The 15,625-nt window shown below is 44.1% G+C and overlaps 1 protein-coding gene across 2 annotated transcripts; it reads right to left on the bottom strand.

The window, feature by feature from the left end:
* Nucleotides 1-2,567: 2,567 nt before the first annotated feature.
* Ccdc160 (coiled-coil domain containing 160) lies at nucleotides 2,568-11,003 on the bottom strand. Of its 2 annotated transcripts, none has more exons than XM_028887100.2 (2): nucleotides 10,818-11,003; nucleotides 2,568-3,990 (listed from the first exon to the last, which is right to left on the bottom strand). In XM_028887100.2, the coding sequence occupies exon 2, from the start codon at nucleotides 3,966-3,968 to the stop codon at nucleotides 2,997-2,999; it is 972 nt and encodes a 323-aa protein (XP_028742933.1). In that variant the 5' UTR covers nucleotides 3,969-3,990; nucleotides 10,818-11,003; the 3' UTR covers nucleotides 2,568-2,996. The 2 variants fall into 2 exon arrangements, with proteins under 2 accessions (XP_028742933.1, XP_028742934.1); XM_028887101.2 differs by lacking the exon at nucleotides 10,818-11,003 and adding an exon at nucleotides 9,674-10,781.
* Between the last annotated feature and the right edge of the window lie 4,622 nt (nucleotides 11,004-15,625).

Raw genomic sequence — 15,625 nt, 5'->3', positions numbered from 1 at the left:
TCCCGAGTGCTGGGATTAAAGGTGTGTGCCATCACCGCCTGGCCAAATGAAAAAAAAAATTTTTTTTTTCCAGAGCTGAGGACTGAACCCAGAGCGTCGCTAAACAAGCGCTCTACCACCTAGCTAAATCCCCAACCCCCAAATGAAGAATTTTTAAGGGTGTGTTGAAGGATAAATAGATTCAAACAGGGCAGAGAACTCCTAGTTAGTTTCCTTCTGTGGGTAGACCCTTGGTGGGAAGTCAGAGTGACCGCTAAAGCCACAAGCATCTTTGCTTTGAAGCAGGCTACCAGTGCCCGCATTCCCTTTCTTGGGGCTAAGTGGAAAAGCACCAACATTAACCTTCCAATCGAATCCTGTCTTCCCTTGCCAGGCAACCTTGCCTAGCTCCTGAGTCAGCTTAGTTTGCTTCCATTCATTACCTTCCCTGGTCTTAATAAAAGAGAGAGAGAGAGAGAAAGGAGTAGTAACCTCCCTTACTTGTTCCACACATTTACTGGCACAATATTTGGAGATGTTGAAATAACTTAAAGATCCCGCATACACTTCCTTGGAAAGGCAGGTGTGAAGTATAGGTGCCCCAAAATATTAGAGTTGAATGTGCCTGATGCCACAGCAATTTCACATCATCGTGGGTACAGCTAGTTACACTTCCAAATAAAAATCATTGAGTTGAAGTCGCTACCTAAAACCTGAACAGAACGTTTCATAAATGATGCTCAGGCTGACCTTGGACCTCTAGGCTGCAGTGATCCTTCTGTTCTTGCTTCTGGAGTGGTGGAACTACAGGCCCATGCCACCATAGTCAGCTCTGAAGAGCATCTTTATGGCAGATCTGCTCTCTCATTTTATGTTAGGGCTTTTAGATCTAGAAGAAAGTCATAGTCACTGGGAAATCAGAGCATCCTGACTGCCAGTTTGGGCATTTTTCCACCTTTCTGACTGTACCCCACTTTCGTAGTCTGTGATTGCATCTGACTCATTTGGAGTTAGAAATGCCCCAATAAGAGGCTAGAGAGATGGCTCTGATGTTAAAAGCAATGGCTGCTCTTGCAGAGGACCTGGGTTTGATCCCCAGCACCCACATGGTGGCTCACACCTATGTATAATCCAGTTCCAGGGGATTTGAGGCCTTCTTCCGGCCTTCATAGGCACCAGGTACATATGTGGTGTTCAGATATTTGTGCATGCAAACCACCCATACAAATCAAATTATTAAAATAATTAGTGATTCCCTTGTTTATATACACCACATTAAAAAATACCAGGGCTAGTGAAGTCACAGATCTTAGAAGAGAACCTACAACCACTCCTTTACTAAACCAACATAGCTCTTAACTACATTCTAAATGTTTGTCCTTACACCACAGATAAGTGTACTCCTCACAACCAAAATGCAGAGTTATGGAGCACAGTCCCAATGGATACATCTATAAAACAACAACTGAACATAAGGCTCAGGAAACATTTTTCAAAAATGAGGGGACAGAAAAAAATTGTAAGAGCCGGAGGATTAGGGAGTTTGCTGTGAGACTGTGTCTCCTAGTAATGTTAGAATCTACACCCATAAAGTCTCACCAACATGGTTGCCTAAACATGATCTGAACAAGGACAACAGGAATAGACATGCCAAATGGACTAGGGAAATCCCATGAGGCCTCAGCTCTACACAAAGAACTACAGCAAACTAAGGAATGCTCAAAGTGAGAGAAATAGTCTTTCCCAAGGAAGAGCACTCCACCTGGTTATCCAATACCAAATGTGCTGAAAAAGGAAAACATACATCCAAGTAGCATTATACAGACTAACCAGGTTATATTTAGGAATATACCTGTATATGCATACACATATGGGTATGTAACAACAATTAATAAAAAAAAAAGAGGCCGTAAATTTGAGAGAGAACAAGGAGGGTATGTGAGTGCGTTTAGAAGGACGAAAGGGTAGGAAGAAATGATGTAGTTATATTATAATCTCAAAAAATGCCATGCAAGTATGTGTCTGACTACCAGAAATCTTGATGGTCAACACCCACCAATTCAGAGAATCACTGAGCCATCATTTCCACCAAAGGACAGAGGCAGCATATTTTCACTCTTTGTAGATACAAAGCAAATGATCATTTTCTGGGCCCCTTACAGGGGTGGGTGATGTGACCTAAATCAAGCCAGCACACTAGACGTTTGTCCAGATGACATCTAACACCTTTCACAGCAGTCCTAGCTCAATGATAGAAGCCAGTTAAGGACTTGGAAAATTCCCCTGGCTGAACTCTGGGAGAACTGTGTAAACTAAGTGCCTCTTGCTGGCCAACATAAGAAAATGCAAGAGCCATGGCTGACAGGCCCTGCTTCTAGCAAAGGTCAGAACAGTGATCTAAATCATCCTGTAGTCTATGAGAACTGTGTCAAAGTCCAAGAAAAAGCATGGGGGAAATCAGCAGGGGAGATTGTGATCCCCAGATGTTTCCATGTACCTAATCAAAGTTAGACCCCCAAAGAAAATAGATACATTTTTGTTCTGCTGTTTGACCAGGCAACTACAAAAGTCACAGGCATATTCTATGCTTATACATGTAAACAAGATTTTTATTGTTCACATTGATTACCACAGATGGGAGAACATTGATATGCCAAGGACATGGCTAACAAGATCACACAATGCTGCTGATTCGGATTCATCCGTGATCTGGTGAATCAGTTTGGGTTTTTTATTGTTGTTTTGTCTTAGTGATATTATATATGCACCCATATAAAAGAGATTTTAGAAGTATCAGTTCAGATTCTTGACAATGACTTCATCAAAAAGAGAAAACAGATGCTTCAAAGTTAACATCTGCACGATCTGTAGGTATTTTGATTCACCTGTAGGTATTCTGATTCACCGTAAAGATTGCAAGCTATCAAATACATTTTAGCCATACACAAATGGGTAGTACAATAAACATCGACTTGGCTCAATGACTTGCCCAGTGAAAGGCTTTCCCCACCTTGAGTTTAAAAACCATTTCCAGTGAAGTGGTCAGCGGTATGCGATGACCTTATCACGGAAGCAAGTTGTCTTCCAAGCAACTCCAGGGTTCTGCTGTTCTTTGCTCGCAGGGTCTTCTCAGCTCTCAGCTCATTCTTGATGGCACCCAGCTCTAAGTGGATCTTTTCCATTTCCAGCTCGTAAAACAATCTCATCTCTTCTCTGAGGAGTGCAGTACTGAGTTCAGTTTGATGCTTCAATTTCAAGAGAGTGTCTTTCAAGTTTCTGTTCTCTAGATCCAATCTGTACATGACTTCTTTGGCTTGCTGGAGCTCTTCGGTTAAGTTTTTTACGTTTGTCACTTTTTCAGACAGGTCATTTTTTAAAGCTTGCAGTTCCCAGTCATTCTTTGAAGCAGCTGTCCCTGGTTCTTGAAGATTGACAGATTTCGTTGAGGCTTCCTTTCGAGAGTTCAAAAGTTCTTTTTCGGCGTTTTCAAAGTCCTCTTCGATCTCCCGGCATTTTAGGTTAAGTTCTCCCAGCTCTTCGTTCAGGAGGTGCAAACGGAGTTTTGGTGGCATTTCTTCTGACCATTTCTTCCTGGCGCCATGTACGGCAGTCGGCAATTCCTTTCTACTCCACGCGGAGGCGCTCTCCCTTCTGTGAGAACTTGCCTTGGTTGCACCACCCAAATTAAGCAAGTCCAAGAAGGCAGAATCTGTCTTTGCTACGTTCTTTGACGCGTTCATCCTTCTCTCTCCTAAATTGGGGTCTTGTTCTCTTTCCACTATTGGGGAATAACAGTCTTTGCTCTTAAATGTGTTACCTTCTTGAACCTTTTTGCTGGCAAAGTTAAAAATTCTCCCCATCCTTCTGGATTTCTCTGCAGGTGTTTCTTCAGAGAAAGACTGAAGAGGAGCAGCCTCTTCTAGAACATCAGGCTCATTTAAAAAAGGAGTGAACGTATTGTCTTTCCAGTGCTTTCGTCTAGCATCCATTTTGTTGGGCACCTCTGATTTCCTGAAAAACAAAATTTAAAACCAAGCTAAATCATCTCCATGAGTCACCCACGAAGTAGAAAGAACTAAGAATGCTTGTTTGCACCTGAAGGTGCCGGAACAGTTGAGGGCCATCTCTCCTCAAACTATCGAGTGACTTGGACCTTCTTTCCCTTTTGTATAAATGAAAAGGGCTAACGCAGCTAAGTTCTGCGAACACCTGCACCTGTAATATTCTTCCATCCCATGAAATGGAATCAGTAAATGAATGCATTTAGTTATTCTTTGTAGACAGTTCTATGGGAAGGCAACTGTGTGCATGAAAACAGACTGCTTTAAAATAATCAAAAGGTTCTTTTGAAATTACTAGGCAAATATTGTTAATACCGTTTCCTTCAGTGTGTCTTACTCTGTGTCTCGCTCTCTCAGATCGAACTACTGTTTGTTCATTCCTTAAAGTGACTGAAACTTCAAGGCTTGATGAAACATGAGCTGCTTCTGGTAAAGTGTACCAGGCAGACTTCCTCATGACTAACTCTGCCAAATGCCCTTCTGCCTTGACCTATAAATTCCTGCTAGTCCAGTCTTAGGCTTTGCCAAGTGTACAGAATTCTCTCTGTTCGGAGAGCAGTTTTATAATGAGCTGCCATGTTAACAATTGAAAATATTAATGCTATTGAAAGTGTTTTTTCATATACAGACTCTGAGTATCAGTTTCAGGTGAAAACATAGCCTACAAAATCTCAACCAGCATCCAAAGTTTATAAATACTGGAGGGCAATCCCTGCCGGTGTGGGAGGCAGCACCTGCTTTACAGCTCCAGCATTCCGAGGAGGAGTAGGCAGAAGGAGTCGGAGTTCAAAGCCAGTCTTGGCTACACATAGAGTTTGAGATCAGCCTGACTTTCATGAGATCCCCTGTAGCATGAATCTTAAAAGTTCTTAATAAAATCAAACCTCAGGCGAGTTATTGGGGTCCATGCTGGTAGATCAGAGAGACAGGACAAGCCACAGCTATCTCACCTCACCGGATCCTCAGCTGGTCTTGTCTCCTCAGACTGGAGGCTTCTGAGTCCTCATCCCAATGGCTTTCAGCTGAATTGAACCAGCCAAAATGCTTAACCAGCCAAATCTTCTAGTTTCTGGTCCTCACGCCGCCTTATATATCTTTTTGCTTTCTACCACCACTCCCTGCGATTAAAGGCGTGTCACCATGCTTGGCTGTTTCCAATGTGGCCTTGAACTCACAGAGATCCAGAGGGATTTCTATCTCTGGAATGCTAGGATTAAAGGTGTGAGTGCCACCATTTTCTAGCCTTTGTATCTAGTGGCTGTCTGTTCTCTGACCCCAGATAAATTTATTAAGGTACACAATATTTTGGAGAACACAATACCACCACAATCCCCCATCCAAAACACAAACAAGCCAAAAAAAAGTTTAGTTAATCAGGACTGGAGTGTAGCTCAGTGACAGAGTGTTTATTTAGTATGTAACAAATCCTGGGTTCCATTCCCAGACCATAGTGACAAGAAATGCATGGTGTACACTTGCCAGAATCATGGTTTTTCCTCTAGAAATAGTCTTTTCTGACTTTTCTTAGTCTTTCAGTCACACTCCAGAAGCATCTATGACATGCCTGTCCTGGAATGGAATGATGATCAATCATAATCTTGGTTTCTCTCCTTTTCACAAATATGAACACAAATGAGTCAAAGCAACAACAAGTATGAGGGAAAGGAATGGACGCAAGAGGAAAGAGAGGAGTCTGAGCTCTTGTGTGCCACATCTTTTCAAAAATCAAAACTTTACCAGAGAATTCTGTAAAAGAAACTGCTCACAGTTACGGTGAGGCCACTCTATACCTGGCCATGCAAAGAGGGGCCATCAAAGACAGAGGTCTGGGTACAGAGAGAATTCATGTAGAAAACTCTCCATTAATAATTTTCATGTTTGGGGGCTAGGCTCAGTGGCTAAGGTACTGACTGCTCTTCCAGAGGACCAGGGATTCAATTCCCAGCAACCATGTGGCAGCTCACAACTGTCTGTACCTGCAGCTCCATGGGATCCGACACCCTCACACAAACTTATATGCAAGCAAAACACAAATTCACATAAAATAAAAAAATAATTACAAAAAAATAATTTTAATGTTGCTCCTCAGATGCATGCGCACACATACTTTTGCATTTTTACCCTGTCTTTCTTCCCCACACCTCGGTAGAATTTCCTGAGTGGCTGAAAGGATTTGCCTTTCAGTGAATCCTAGAAATCCAGTCCTTTCTCCAAGAAGCTGGAAGAGTCCATTGATTAAACACCTGGGCTCAGAGAAACAGAGGGACTTGAGCAAAGCCACGTAGGCTGTAGTCATGCAACTGAGCTCCTGTCTCCCAGGTCAGTGCTTGTTCTGAAAACCCCCTTTCTTCATCTGCTAGGTGTCATTCCACAGACTGAAAGAACAGATTCCATTGTTCGCAGAGCTTAGGGGATCCTTTAAGGAGCCACAGGAGGAGAGTGGGGGGATGGGATGTCTGAAAGGCTCCAGCATGCCTCTCCCCAGGCTTCCCCAGGCAGGGTCAAGGGGTCTCCCAGATGCTCCCTTTTCTCTTTCACTGGCAAGACAGCCTTTAAGGACTTGTTCCCACATTTAGTTAGAGCGTGGCAACGCTCCAAGGAGGCCTGAGATCTGTCAGCAGCACCTTCTTCAGCGAAGTTTGCTTTCACGGGCAGAGCAAGTATGGCATGAGGACTGGGAACAAGGACAAGGGATATATGCTTGAAAAATAATGACATCCCCCCACCTTGGCCGGGCAGCCATTTTGTCCTCAATCAACCTCACTAGGTGATTTGCCTCAGCAGACTCGGGAAGCCGTTACTGAAAGCACACACATGCCCTTTCAGCTGGGCAGTGTGCACATGTGTTCTTGTGTCCACTCCACTATACACTGAACCTCGAAGGACCCCAGAGAAATGAAAAATTCAAAGAATCCAGTCAGAACACAGACAGGAGAAAAATAAAGTCACGACAAAAATAACATCAGAGGTCGTCTAGGAAAATTCTTCCCTGGAAGGCCTCGGGGCGGCACTGCTAATTATACAACTCTAGCTACACTTGGTCTGGCATGAATTACTAGTGGCCTTCTGATAGTGCCCTACCTGAAAACATCACCGTTGATCCTCTGGGAACTATTTTGTGGTGGCAAAGTAGCGGGGCATTTGGGGGCAGTAAGAGATGGCCTGCCTCATGCTTTGTATGTTTTTTCAAAATGGTTGGCAACGAATGTCGGGTGTGTCTTATTTGTTTCCTGAGCACCTCTCCTTCTGTTAACCTCTGTGCTTAAGATTTGTGTCAAAGATATCTTCAGTGAACTAAGAGGAGGGGGAGGAAGGGGGCTTCTAGAGATGCTGAAACAGTAGTATCTCTTGAAGTCAAGAATGGTGGTGGCGAACACCTTTAATCCCACCACTCAGGAAGCAGAGCCAGGCAGATCTCTGTGAGTTCGAGGCCAGCCTGGGCTACAGAGCAAGTTGCAGAACAGCCAGGGCTGTTACACAGAGAAACTCTGTCTTGAAAAACAAACAAACAAACAAAGCTACAAAAAAGTGTTTTGGAATCACCGATTAAACAAATTGAGAGTGAATTAATAATGTAATGTGATGTAACATAATATTAATGTTGAGGACAAATCCAAGAGTGATTATTTATTAAGACTCTCAGATTTATCATTGTACTGAAAATACTAGGTGAAAGTGTATCTATCTTCATACAGCTTCAGAAAATGATATGCTACTGTTTATTGGGAAAGAAGAAATCAATAAAACCACTTCTCTTTCATGTTCAAGGTCAGGCCCTGGGGAGGAATCTTCCATTAAGGTGTACAGGAAACTTAATTATTTGTTTTCTAAAATATTTGTATTTGAAATCATATGCTTTGGGAAAGTTCCTGATGCAACCCCAATATGGTTTTTTTTTTCCTCTGTTGTGTTATTCCATTTACATTAGAGTATGGTTTCAAATGTTCAGAACTCTCTTTGTATAAATACAGGTCTGTTTGTAAGTGCAGCTATTTGTCGTGTCATAGGTAGGCAGTGACTGGGAAGCAGTTATGGGAGGATGTCAGGGGCTTTTGCCCATCTCACAAAGGTCCTCTTTCTCAAGCTATGTAAACGTGGAGTGATGGTTGGTAAAGTTCACCCCCCCACACACACACACACCCATATTGAGCAACGTCAGTCACTACTCAGCCATTCAACTTCCCTCAGCTGGCTTTCCAGGCTGGAGTTAGGAGCAGTTAAGAGCACTGGCTGCTCCTCTATAGGACCTAGGTTCAATGTCCAACACCCACATGGCAGCCACTCACAATTGTCTGGAACTCCAGTTGCAGGAAATCCATTGTACTAGGTATTCATGTGGTGCATCTATCTGTGCAAGCAGGCAAAATACCCATACACATAAAATACGTAAATCTTTTTTTTTTTTTTTAAAAAGTCTGGCTTTCAGTCATCCCTTAGGAACCATTAAGTGAAAACAAAGAACACCCTCTCTTTATTCTTGGTGGTTTCCACTCTTTTGATCCTCAGAAAAACCGCTCAGCCAAAATAGAAAAAGAAAATATCTTACTCGGGTAGGCATGGTAGTGCATGTCTTTAATTCCAGCACTCAAGAGGCAGAGGCAGAGGCAGAGGCAGGTGGATCGCTGTGAGTTTGAAGCCAGCCTGGTCTACAGAGTGAGTTAAGGCCAGTCAGGGCTAAAGAGTGAGACTTTGTCTCGGGGGGGGGGGAGTAAGCATTGCAACTTTTTTTCTATTTTCATTGCTTCCAGGCAGGAAACAGAGAATTCTGACCTGGTTCCTCTAGGATACCTTCTGGTTTCCCACCCTCTTTCGCTAAGTTGTAGAAAACCACTTAATAACCAAATGAAGAACCAAGGGAACTGTGTGCAGCCCAAGTGGATCACTATGTTCTACTAGACAAACCCAGGGGAGACGGAAAGGATTAAGTGCAGGTTGGGGCAGGCAAAGAGCTATGGTAGTGCTTGTCTTTCAGAACCCAGGAAGACTGCCTTCTGGGAGGCAGTCTTAAGGGATTAAAACAGAGGTGATGAACCTACTTCACAGCTGGTTAACAGCAAATGGCCCCCCTCAAGAACTGTGATCCCTAACACCAGGACTCTGTCCCAATCCCAGGAAGTGGGGCTTACAGCTAAATCTACATATGCGCATTTCCTGGTGTTTTCAGAGGTTGTAACACTGGCTGTAGGACAGGCTGAGACTTTTCTCTCCAAAACTATGAGTAAATTCATTTTTCCACTTCAAATCTGTCATATTCCTTTTTCTGGTAACATGACCGAGCATTCCGAGCCAGAGCCAAGTGTAATGGTCACACTGGTATCTGGTAACACTTGATTTTAATTGAATGGTTTTTGTTTTTTTAAGAAGAAGAAAAGAAAATCCATAATCTCCTCTCTCGCTTACAAAGTGCTTTGGATGACATTTTAGGGCAAGGGCTTTAATTTTTCCCTTGAAGTTTATTTGGCTTAGCTAAAGTCTTCAGGGCACTTTTCTTTTGAATGTTTATGAGGCCATCTTGAAAGCATACTGACAATGAAGACTGATGATTCTGTTACAAAGTTGAAGGTTTATGGTGGGCAAGACTCTGGGCTTCCAAACTCCCAGGATGAGATAACAGCCAGAACAACTGTACTTACCCTTCCTGAGGTCCAAGGTCTTTAGACCGGATGTCACTGGTCTCCTCCAACTTGAGCTGGAAAAAAAACAGTCCACCCCCATCCCCCTGAAGTGTAATCAGGAAATATAATTTAAAGAATGTTCAAACTCATGTTCCTCTCTGAAGTGTGTACTAATGTCACACATGCTACACCTACAATGTCCATGGGTCTACCTGCACTGTGGCAGACCAGACAGAAGCAATTCCTCTTTTTAAGTTTCCAGTACATTTTCCCAACTGTTCCTCAGGCAATACACATGGCAAGTGGGACAAGAATCATGGTGAAACTGTATTCAACACAGTGTCTCTCTACCCTTTGTGTGTATCTAAGAAATGAACCACCAGTGGTGGAGACAGAGGCTTGCTGAGCATAAAGAGCCACATTAGCAAAGGGCTGGAGCCTAGTCCTGGCTTCCCTCCCTTAGAGTACAGTTAAATTGTAAAAACAGGACAAAGAGAAGAGCTCTCGTTTTCTGCTTTCATCTTTCAGGGCCCTAACATATGGGTCAAGTGTCCACTTCCTCGGATAGATTCTTTTCTATTGTTTGGTCAGTAATGGTGAGAGAAACAATGTTCCATTGACAACTGGGTACCGTGTATGGTTATCAACCCCAACTCTTTGTTATTAGTGTGAAATTATTCCTTCTTGAAGAAGAAATACGGAGTCACCTGAGTTCCCAAGGCTCTGACTTTATTACTATGGGAGTCACATTCTTACTATAAAGCTGTATCTTTGTATGCATAGTTTGGGGATTTTTTTCTCTGTGAATGGTTAACTGAAACTCCTGCCAGCCTTGCTTCTGTGGAAAAGAAGGTGGCTGGGAACGAGATGTTGCTCGAGCCCCCACTGCAGGTGATACTTTTCACCTCCCCAGTCCCGATCCTGGATCGGGCGGGTGAATGGACAAGCTTGACCCCACTTCTCCTTCCACAACCCCTTTCCCACGCCCTGTTTCTTTTCAAACACTGGCCAGCTCCAGCCTGGGCTCTCAAGAGAAAAAACAAAAACAAAAAACAAAAACCTGCTGCCGGGAGTTCCTTGGTTTTCCGCCTTCTTACTGGGCGAGTCGGGGGTAACGAGGGGCGCGCCAGGGGAGCCCGTGATGTCCCTTCCACAGACATACCTGGAAGCACGGGTGCGGTCTGGAGAGCCCTGTCCGCTCTTCCCCGAAGCCAGCCACCACCGGCAGGCGGCAGCCCCTTGTTCAGTGCCAGCCACCGCGACCGCGACCGGCCAGGCTGGCCCGGGGTAGAGCCTCTGCAGTGCAGCTCCAGCGCGGGCCGCACTGTTGCCTAGCAACCAGGCGGATGGATTTAAAGGGACCTGGGCACTGAAGGGACCCGGCTCTGCAGGCTGAGTTACTGCTAGACAGGGAGTCCAGGCCAGGCCAGAGCACTGAGCATGCCCGGTAGGGCGGCCACCGTGGTGGCTTCTGCCAGGCAAGAAATAGGAAGGCAGGGAGTTCGCTGAGTCAGAATAGGAAGGGTCAAGAAAGTATGAGGCAAACCCATCCACCAGTGGGACTGTTAGAGTGGGTCTGGGAGACATTCAAAGCTGTGTAGTAATTTCTGTGGACGGATGGAGTAGCAGTTGCATAGGGTTAATTCCTAGGTTTGATATATTAGTTACATGATGTTATGGAGGCTTAACTTTGATCTGGGTTGGAGTCAGGGTTGCTAATAATGTGGGGGTTGCATCATATTCCTCATCCCTATCCCCATGCACACCCTTGCAGGTCAGCACAATGACTTAGCCAGGAGTTCTGTATTGGGGCAAGTACTAAGGATCTTGAATCAAGAGAGTCTTGTCATCTCCTGGGTAAACTGACTGGGGGGGGGGGGGGAGGAGGCAAAGGGGAGGAGATGGCAGCTGGAAACATGAGGGATCAAGATGGCGGAGTTGGGGAAGGAACGGAAAGGGGGAGCAATGAAAGAGTTATCTTGATAGAAGGAGCAATTATGGGGTTCGGGAGAAACATGGTGCCAGGGAAATCCCCAGGAATCCACAAGGATGACCCCAGCTAAGACTCCTAGCAATAGTGGAGAGGGTGACTGAACTGGCCTTCCCCTGTAATCAGATTGGTGACTACCCTAATTGTCATCATAGACCCTTCATCCAGTAACTGACAGAAGCAGATGCAGGGATCCACAGCCAAGCACTGGGCTGAGCTCCAGGAGTCCAGCTAAAGAGAGGGAGGAGGGATTCTATGAGCAAGGGGGTCAAGATCATGACAGGAAAACTACAGAGACAGCTGGCCCAAGCTTGTGGAAGCTCACGGACTCTAGACCAACAGTTAGGGAGCCTGCATGGGACGGACCTAGGTTGTGGGTTCCTGGGAGTTTCACTGGCACCAGGTTTCACTCTAACCCAAAAATGCCCCTCTCCCCCCCAGCATCAAGATGTCTCTTTCTACTCTCCCCCTCCATCCCATCCCCAGCTCACCTCCTGCACTCAGCCTACTCAACCCACACCCTCAAGTTCCCATTCCCTAATCCTTCTCCACCCCCACGTGTGGTGGTATTCTGTTCCCCAAAATATTGTGCACCCTAATAAACTTATCTGGGGTCAGAGAACAGAACAGCCACTAGATATAGAGGCCATAAAAATGGTGGCACACACACCTTTAATCCTAGCATTCCAGAGGCAGAGATCCACTTGGATCTCTGTGAGTTCAAAGCCACACTGGAAATAGCCAGGCATGGTGACTCACACCTTTAATCCCAGGAAGTGATGACAGGAAGCAGAAAGGTATGTAAGGCGTGAGGACCAGGAACTAGGCTGGTTAAGCTTTCAGGCTTTGAGCAGCAGTTCAGCTGAGATCCATTTGGATGAGGACTCAGAGGCTTCCAGTCTGAGGAAACAGGATCAGCTGAGGAATTGGCAAAGTGAGGTGGCTGTGGCTTGTTCTGCTTCTCTGATCTTCCAGCATTCACCCCAGTATCTGGCCTCGGATTTGGTTTTATTAATAAGAACTTTTAAGATTCATGCTGCCGGGCGGTGGTGGCGCACGCCTTTAATCCCAGCACTCGGGAGGCAGAGCCAGGCGGATCTCTGTGAGTTCGAGGTCAGCCTGGGCTACCAAGTGAGTTCCAGGAAAGGCGCAAAGCTACACAGAGAAACCCTGTCTCGAAAAACCAAAAAAAAAAAAAAAAAAGATTCATGCTACACCCACCCCCAGTTTACCCAGGAGATCTCTTCTATTTCTCCTTCCCATGGAAATCCATTCAACCCTGTTTGGGCCTTCTTTGTGATCTAGCCTCTCTGGGGCTGTGGATTGTAGGTTGTTTATCCTGTACTTTACTCCTAATATCCACTTATAAGTGAGTACATACTGTGTTTGTCTTTCTGGGTCTGGGTTACCTCACTCAGAATGATTTTTTTCTAGTCCATCCATTTTCCTGCAATTTTATGATGTTATTGTTTTTCACTGCTGAGTAATACTCCATTGTATATATGTACCACATTTTCTTAATCCATTCTTTGGTTGAGGGGCATGTAGGTTGTTTCCAGGTTCTGGCTATTATGAATAATGCTGCTATGAACATAGTTGGGCAAGTATCCTTGTGGTATGATTGAGCATCCTTTAGGTATATGCCCAAGAGTTACATAGAACTGTGGCTTTTTGTTTTGTTTTTGAGACAGGGTTTCTCTGTGTAACAGCCCTGGATGTCCTCTAAAAGCCCTGGCTGTCCTGGAACTCACTTTCTAGACCAGGCTGGCCTTGAACTCACAGAGATCTGCCTGCCTCTTCCCCTACCTCCGTTCTTAATTGATCCTTGGCTTCCTCTCCTACTCCTTTCACCTTGCTGTCTGGTTTTGAAAATACCCATGTTCCTCTCTACCGTCTTTGCTCAACTTGTTCCCTTTGTTTTAAATGCTCTTTTCCAGAATATCAGCACATCTTCCTTCCTTACCTCCCTGTGTTAGACTGTTTTCTTGTTGCTGTGATAAAATATTCTGACAAAAGCAATTTAAGGGAGAAAGACTTTATTCCGGATCAGTTCAATAATACACTCCTTCATGGTGAAGAAGTCAAAGCATAGGAGCCTGAAGCAACTGGTCATAGCATATCCACAATCAGGAGACGGAGAATTATGACTGCGTGGTGCTGCTCAGCTCCCCTTCCCCATTTGTACAGTTCAGGATCCCAGCCAGGGAATGGTACCACCCACAGTAGGTGGGTCTTCCCACTTCAATGAAAACAATCAAGATAATCCCCTCCAGATATGCCCAGAGAGTAATGCTTAGTTTTCTCAAATTGACAAGTAACACTAGTCATCATGCTCCCTCAAGTCCTAGTGTTTCTTGGTGAGACCTGCATTGACCATTGTGGTTTCTGAAAATATGACAAATACTTTTATTCTGGATAGGGCATTGGTTAAATGGCCCAACACTGGATGTATCCTTACTAGACAGCAAGTATTGCTGGAAAGTATTTATTGAATGAACCTTGATGTTTGGGCCTCTAATGCTTCAGATTTATTATCTGCCATGGATACTTATCATTCTCTGTGATGTTCTATTTTTGTCTGTGTTTGAAGTCGTCATTAGCTCTTTTTAAAGTTTATTTTTAAATAGTAATACAAAGTAATGAAATTCCTTATGGCATTTTCACAGATAGATGGCGTTGGGGTTTTTGTGTGTGTAACCGATCCCTCTACACTATATTCTCCCTCTGTCGTCTTCTTGTCGGTGACTTTTCTGCCCCAAATAGCCCCTCTTTCTACTTTCATCACATGCAGGCAAGGTGAAACAAATGTAGCATGTCTTTTCATAATTAAACAAATGCAACATAAACAAAAGTAACCCACTTCACACAATAAGTAATGTTCTGCAGCAGAAACAAATATAACACATTTTTGCCTAGTTAAAATAATAGTCTACAACATTCTGTAGTATGTTGACTTAGGGTATATACCTGGGTCATGAGATAGGTCTTGTATTAGTGTTTTGAAGATTCTCCATACGGACTTCCATAGTGGCTACACCAGTTTGCACTACCACCAACAGTGTGTAAAGGTTTTATTTCCCAAATCCTTGTATTTGCTATTGTTTGTTTTCTTGATGCTAGCCATCCTGATTGGGCTGACATAGAGTATCAATTAGTTTTAAAATGTATTTTCTGAATGGCTAAGAATGCTGAACACTTTTAAAAAAATGTTTACTGGCCAGTTTTAGTTTTTCTTTGGAGAACTGTTTATTTAGTTTAAGAACACATTTATTGATTGGATTTTAGTGTTTCCTGTTTTCTTGGTCTTCAGGGATTTTGGTTGTTTTGTTTTCTGGAGACAGAGGCTCACTATGTAGTTGTCTGTTCTGGAATTTAGGATGTAATCCAGGCTGGCCTCGAACTCAGAGGTCTGCCTGCCTTGGTCTTCTGAGTCCTGGAATTAAAGGTGTGCATCACCACACCAGGTTCTTTTAGTATTTAGCTTTATAGTTCTTTATATATCTTAGATATTAGGTCCTTGTTTGATTTGTAGTTGGCGAAGACTTTGCTGCATTCTGAAGACCGTCTTCACTTTAGTGATTGTTGCCTTCCGTAATAGAGGTGCTGGTAGTGAGGTAGAGGGTCCCCACGTTTATTCCATAGGGTGGACAAAGTTGAATATCTGGGAAAGACAGAAGACCGAGTCACTGAGAAAGTGAAAGTAACAGCTTTATTGAAACAAGCAAACTGCTTCCTTTGGGATGGGTGGGGTCCTAGAGCTGGAAGCCCTCCCCGCTTCCTCTATTGGTCCCCTTCAGATACCGCCCCTGAACCAGTACACGCCTCCCAATGTCTTCTGGGAACTAGAAACCAATCTTAGAGAATCCACTTTCACTTTTCCTGTCTAGTCATGTCCTGCTGACTCTCCCTCACTTTACCACACAGAAGCTTTTTTTTAGTTATGTATATTCATTCTCCTTAGTCAGTTCTTGGATTGTTTT

Source organism: Peromyscus leucopus, chromosome X (genome assembly GCF_004664715.2).
Source record: "Peromyscus leucopus breed LL Stock chromosome X, UCI_PerLeu_2.1, whole genome shotgun sequence".
NCBI lineage: Eukaryota > Metazoa > Chordata > Mammalia > Rodentia > Cricetidae > Peromyscus > Peromyscus leucopus.
Note: the sequence above shows the minus strand (reverse complement) of the source record. Positions and strands in the feature narration are given on the sequence as shown.

What these genes read in the sequence shown, in the direction of transcription:
- Ccdc160 (XM_028887100.2), bottom strand. Translation starts at nt 3,968, where the DNA reads ATGGATGCTAGACGAAAGCACTGGAAAGACAATACGTTCACTCCTTTT.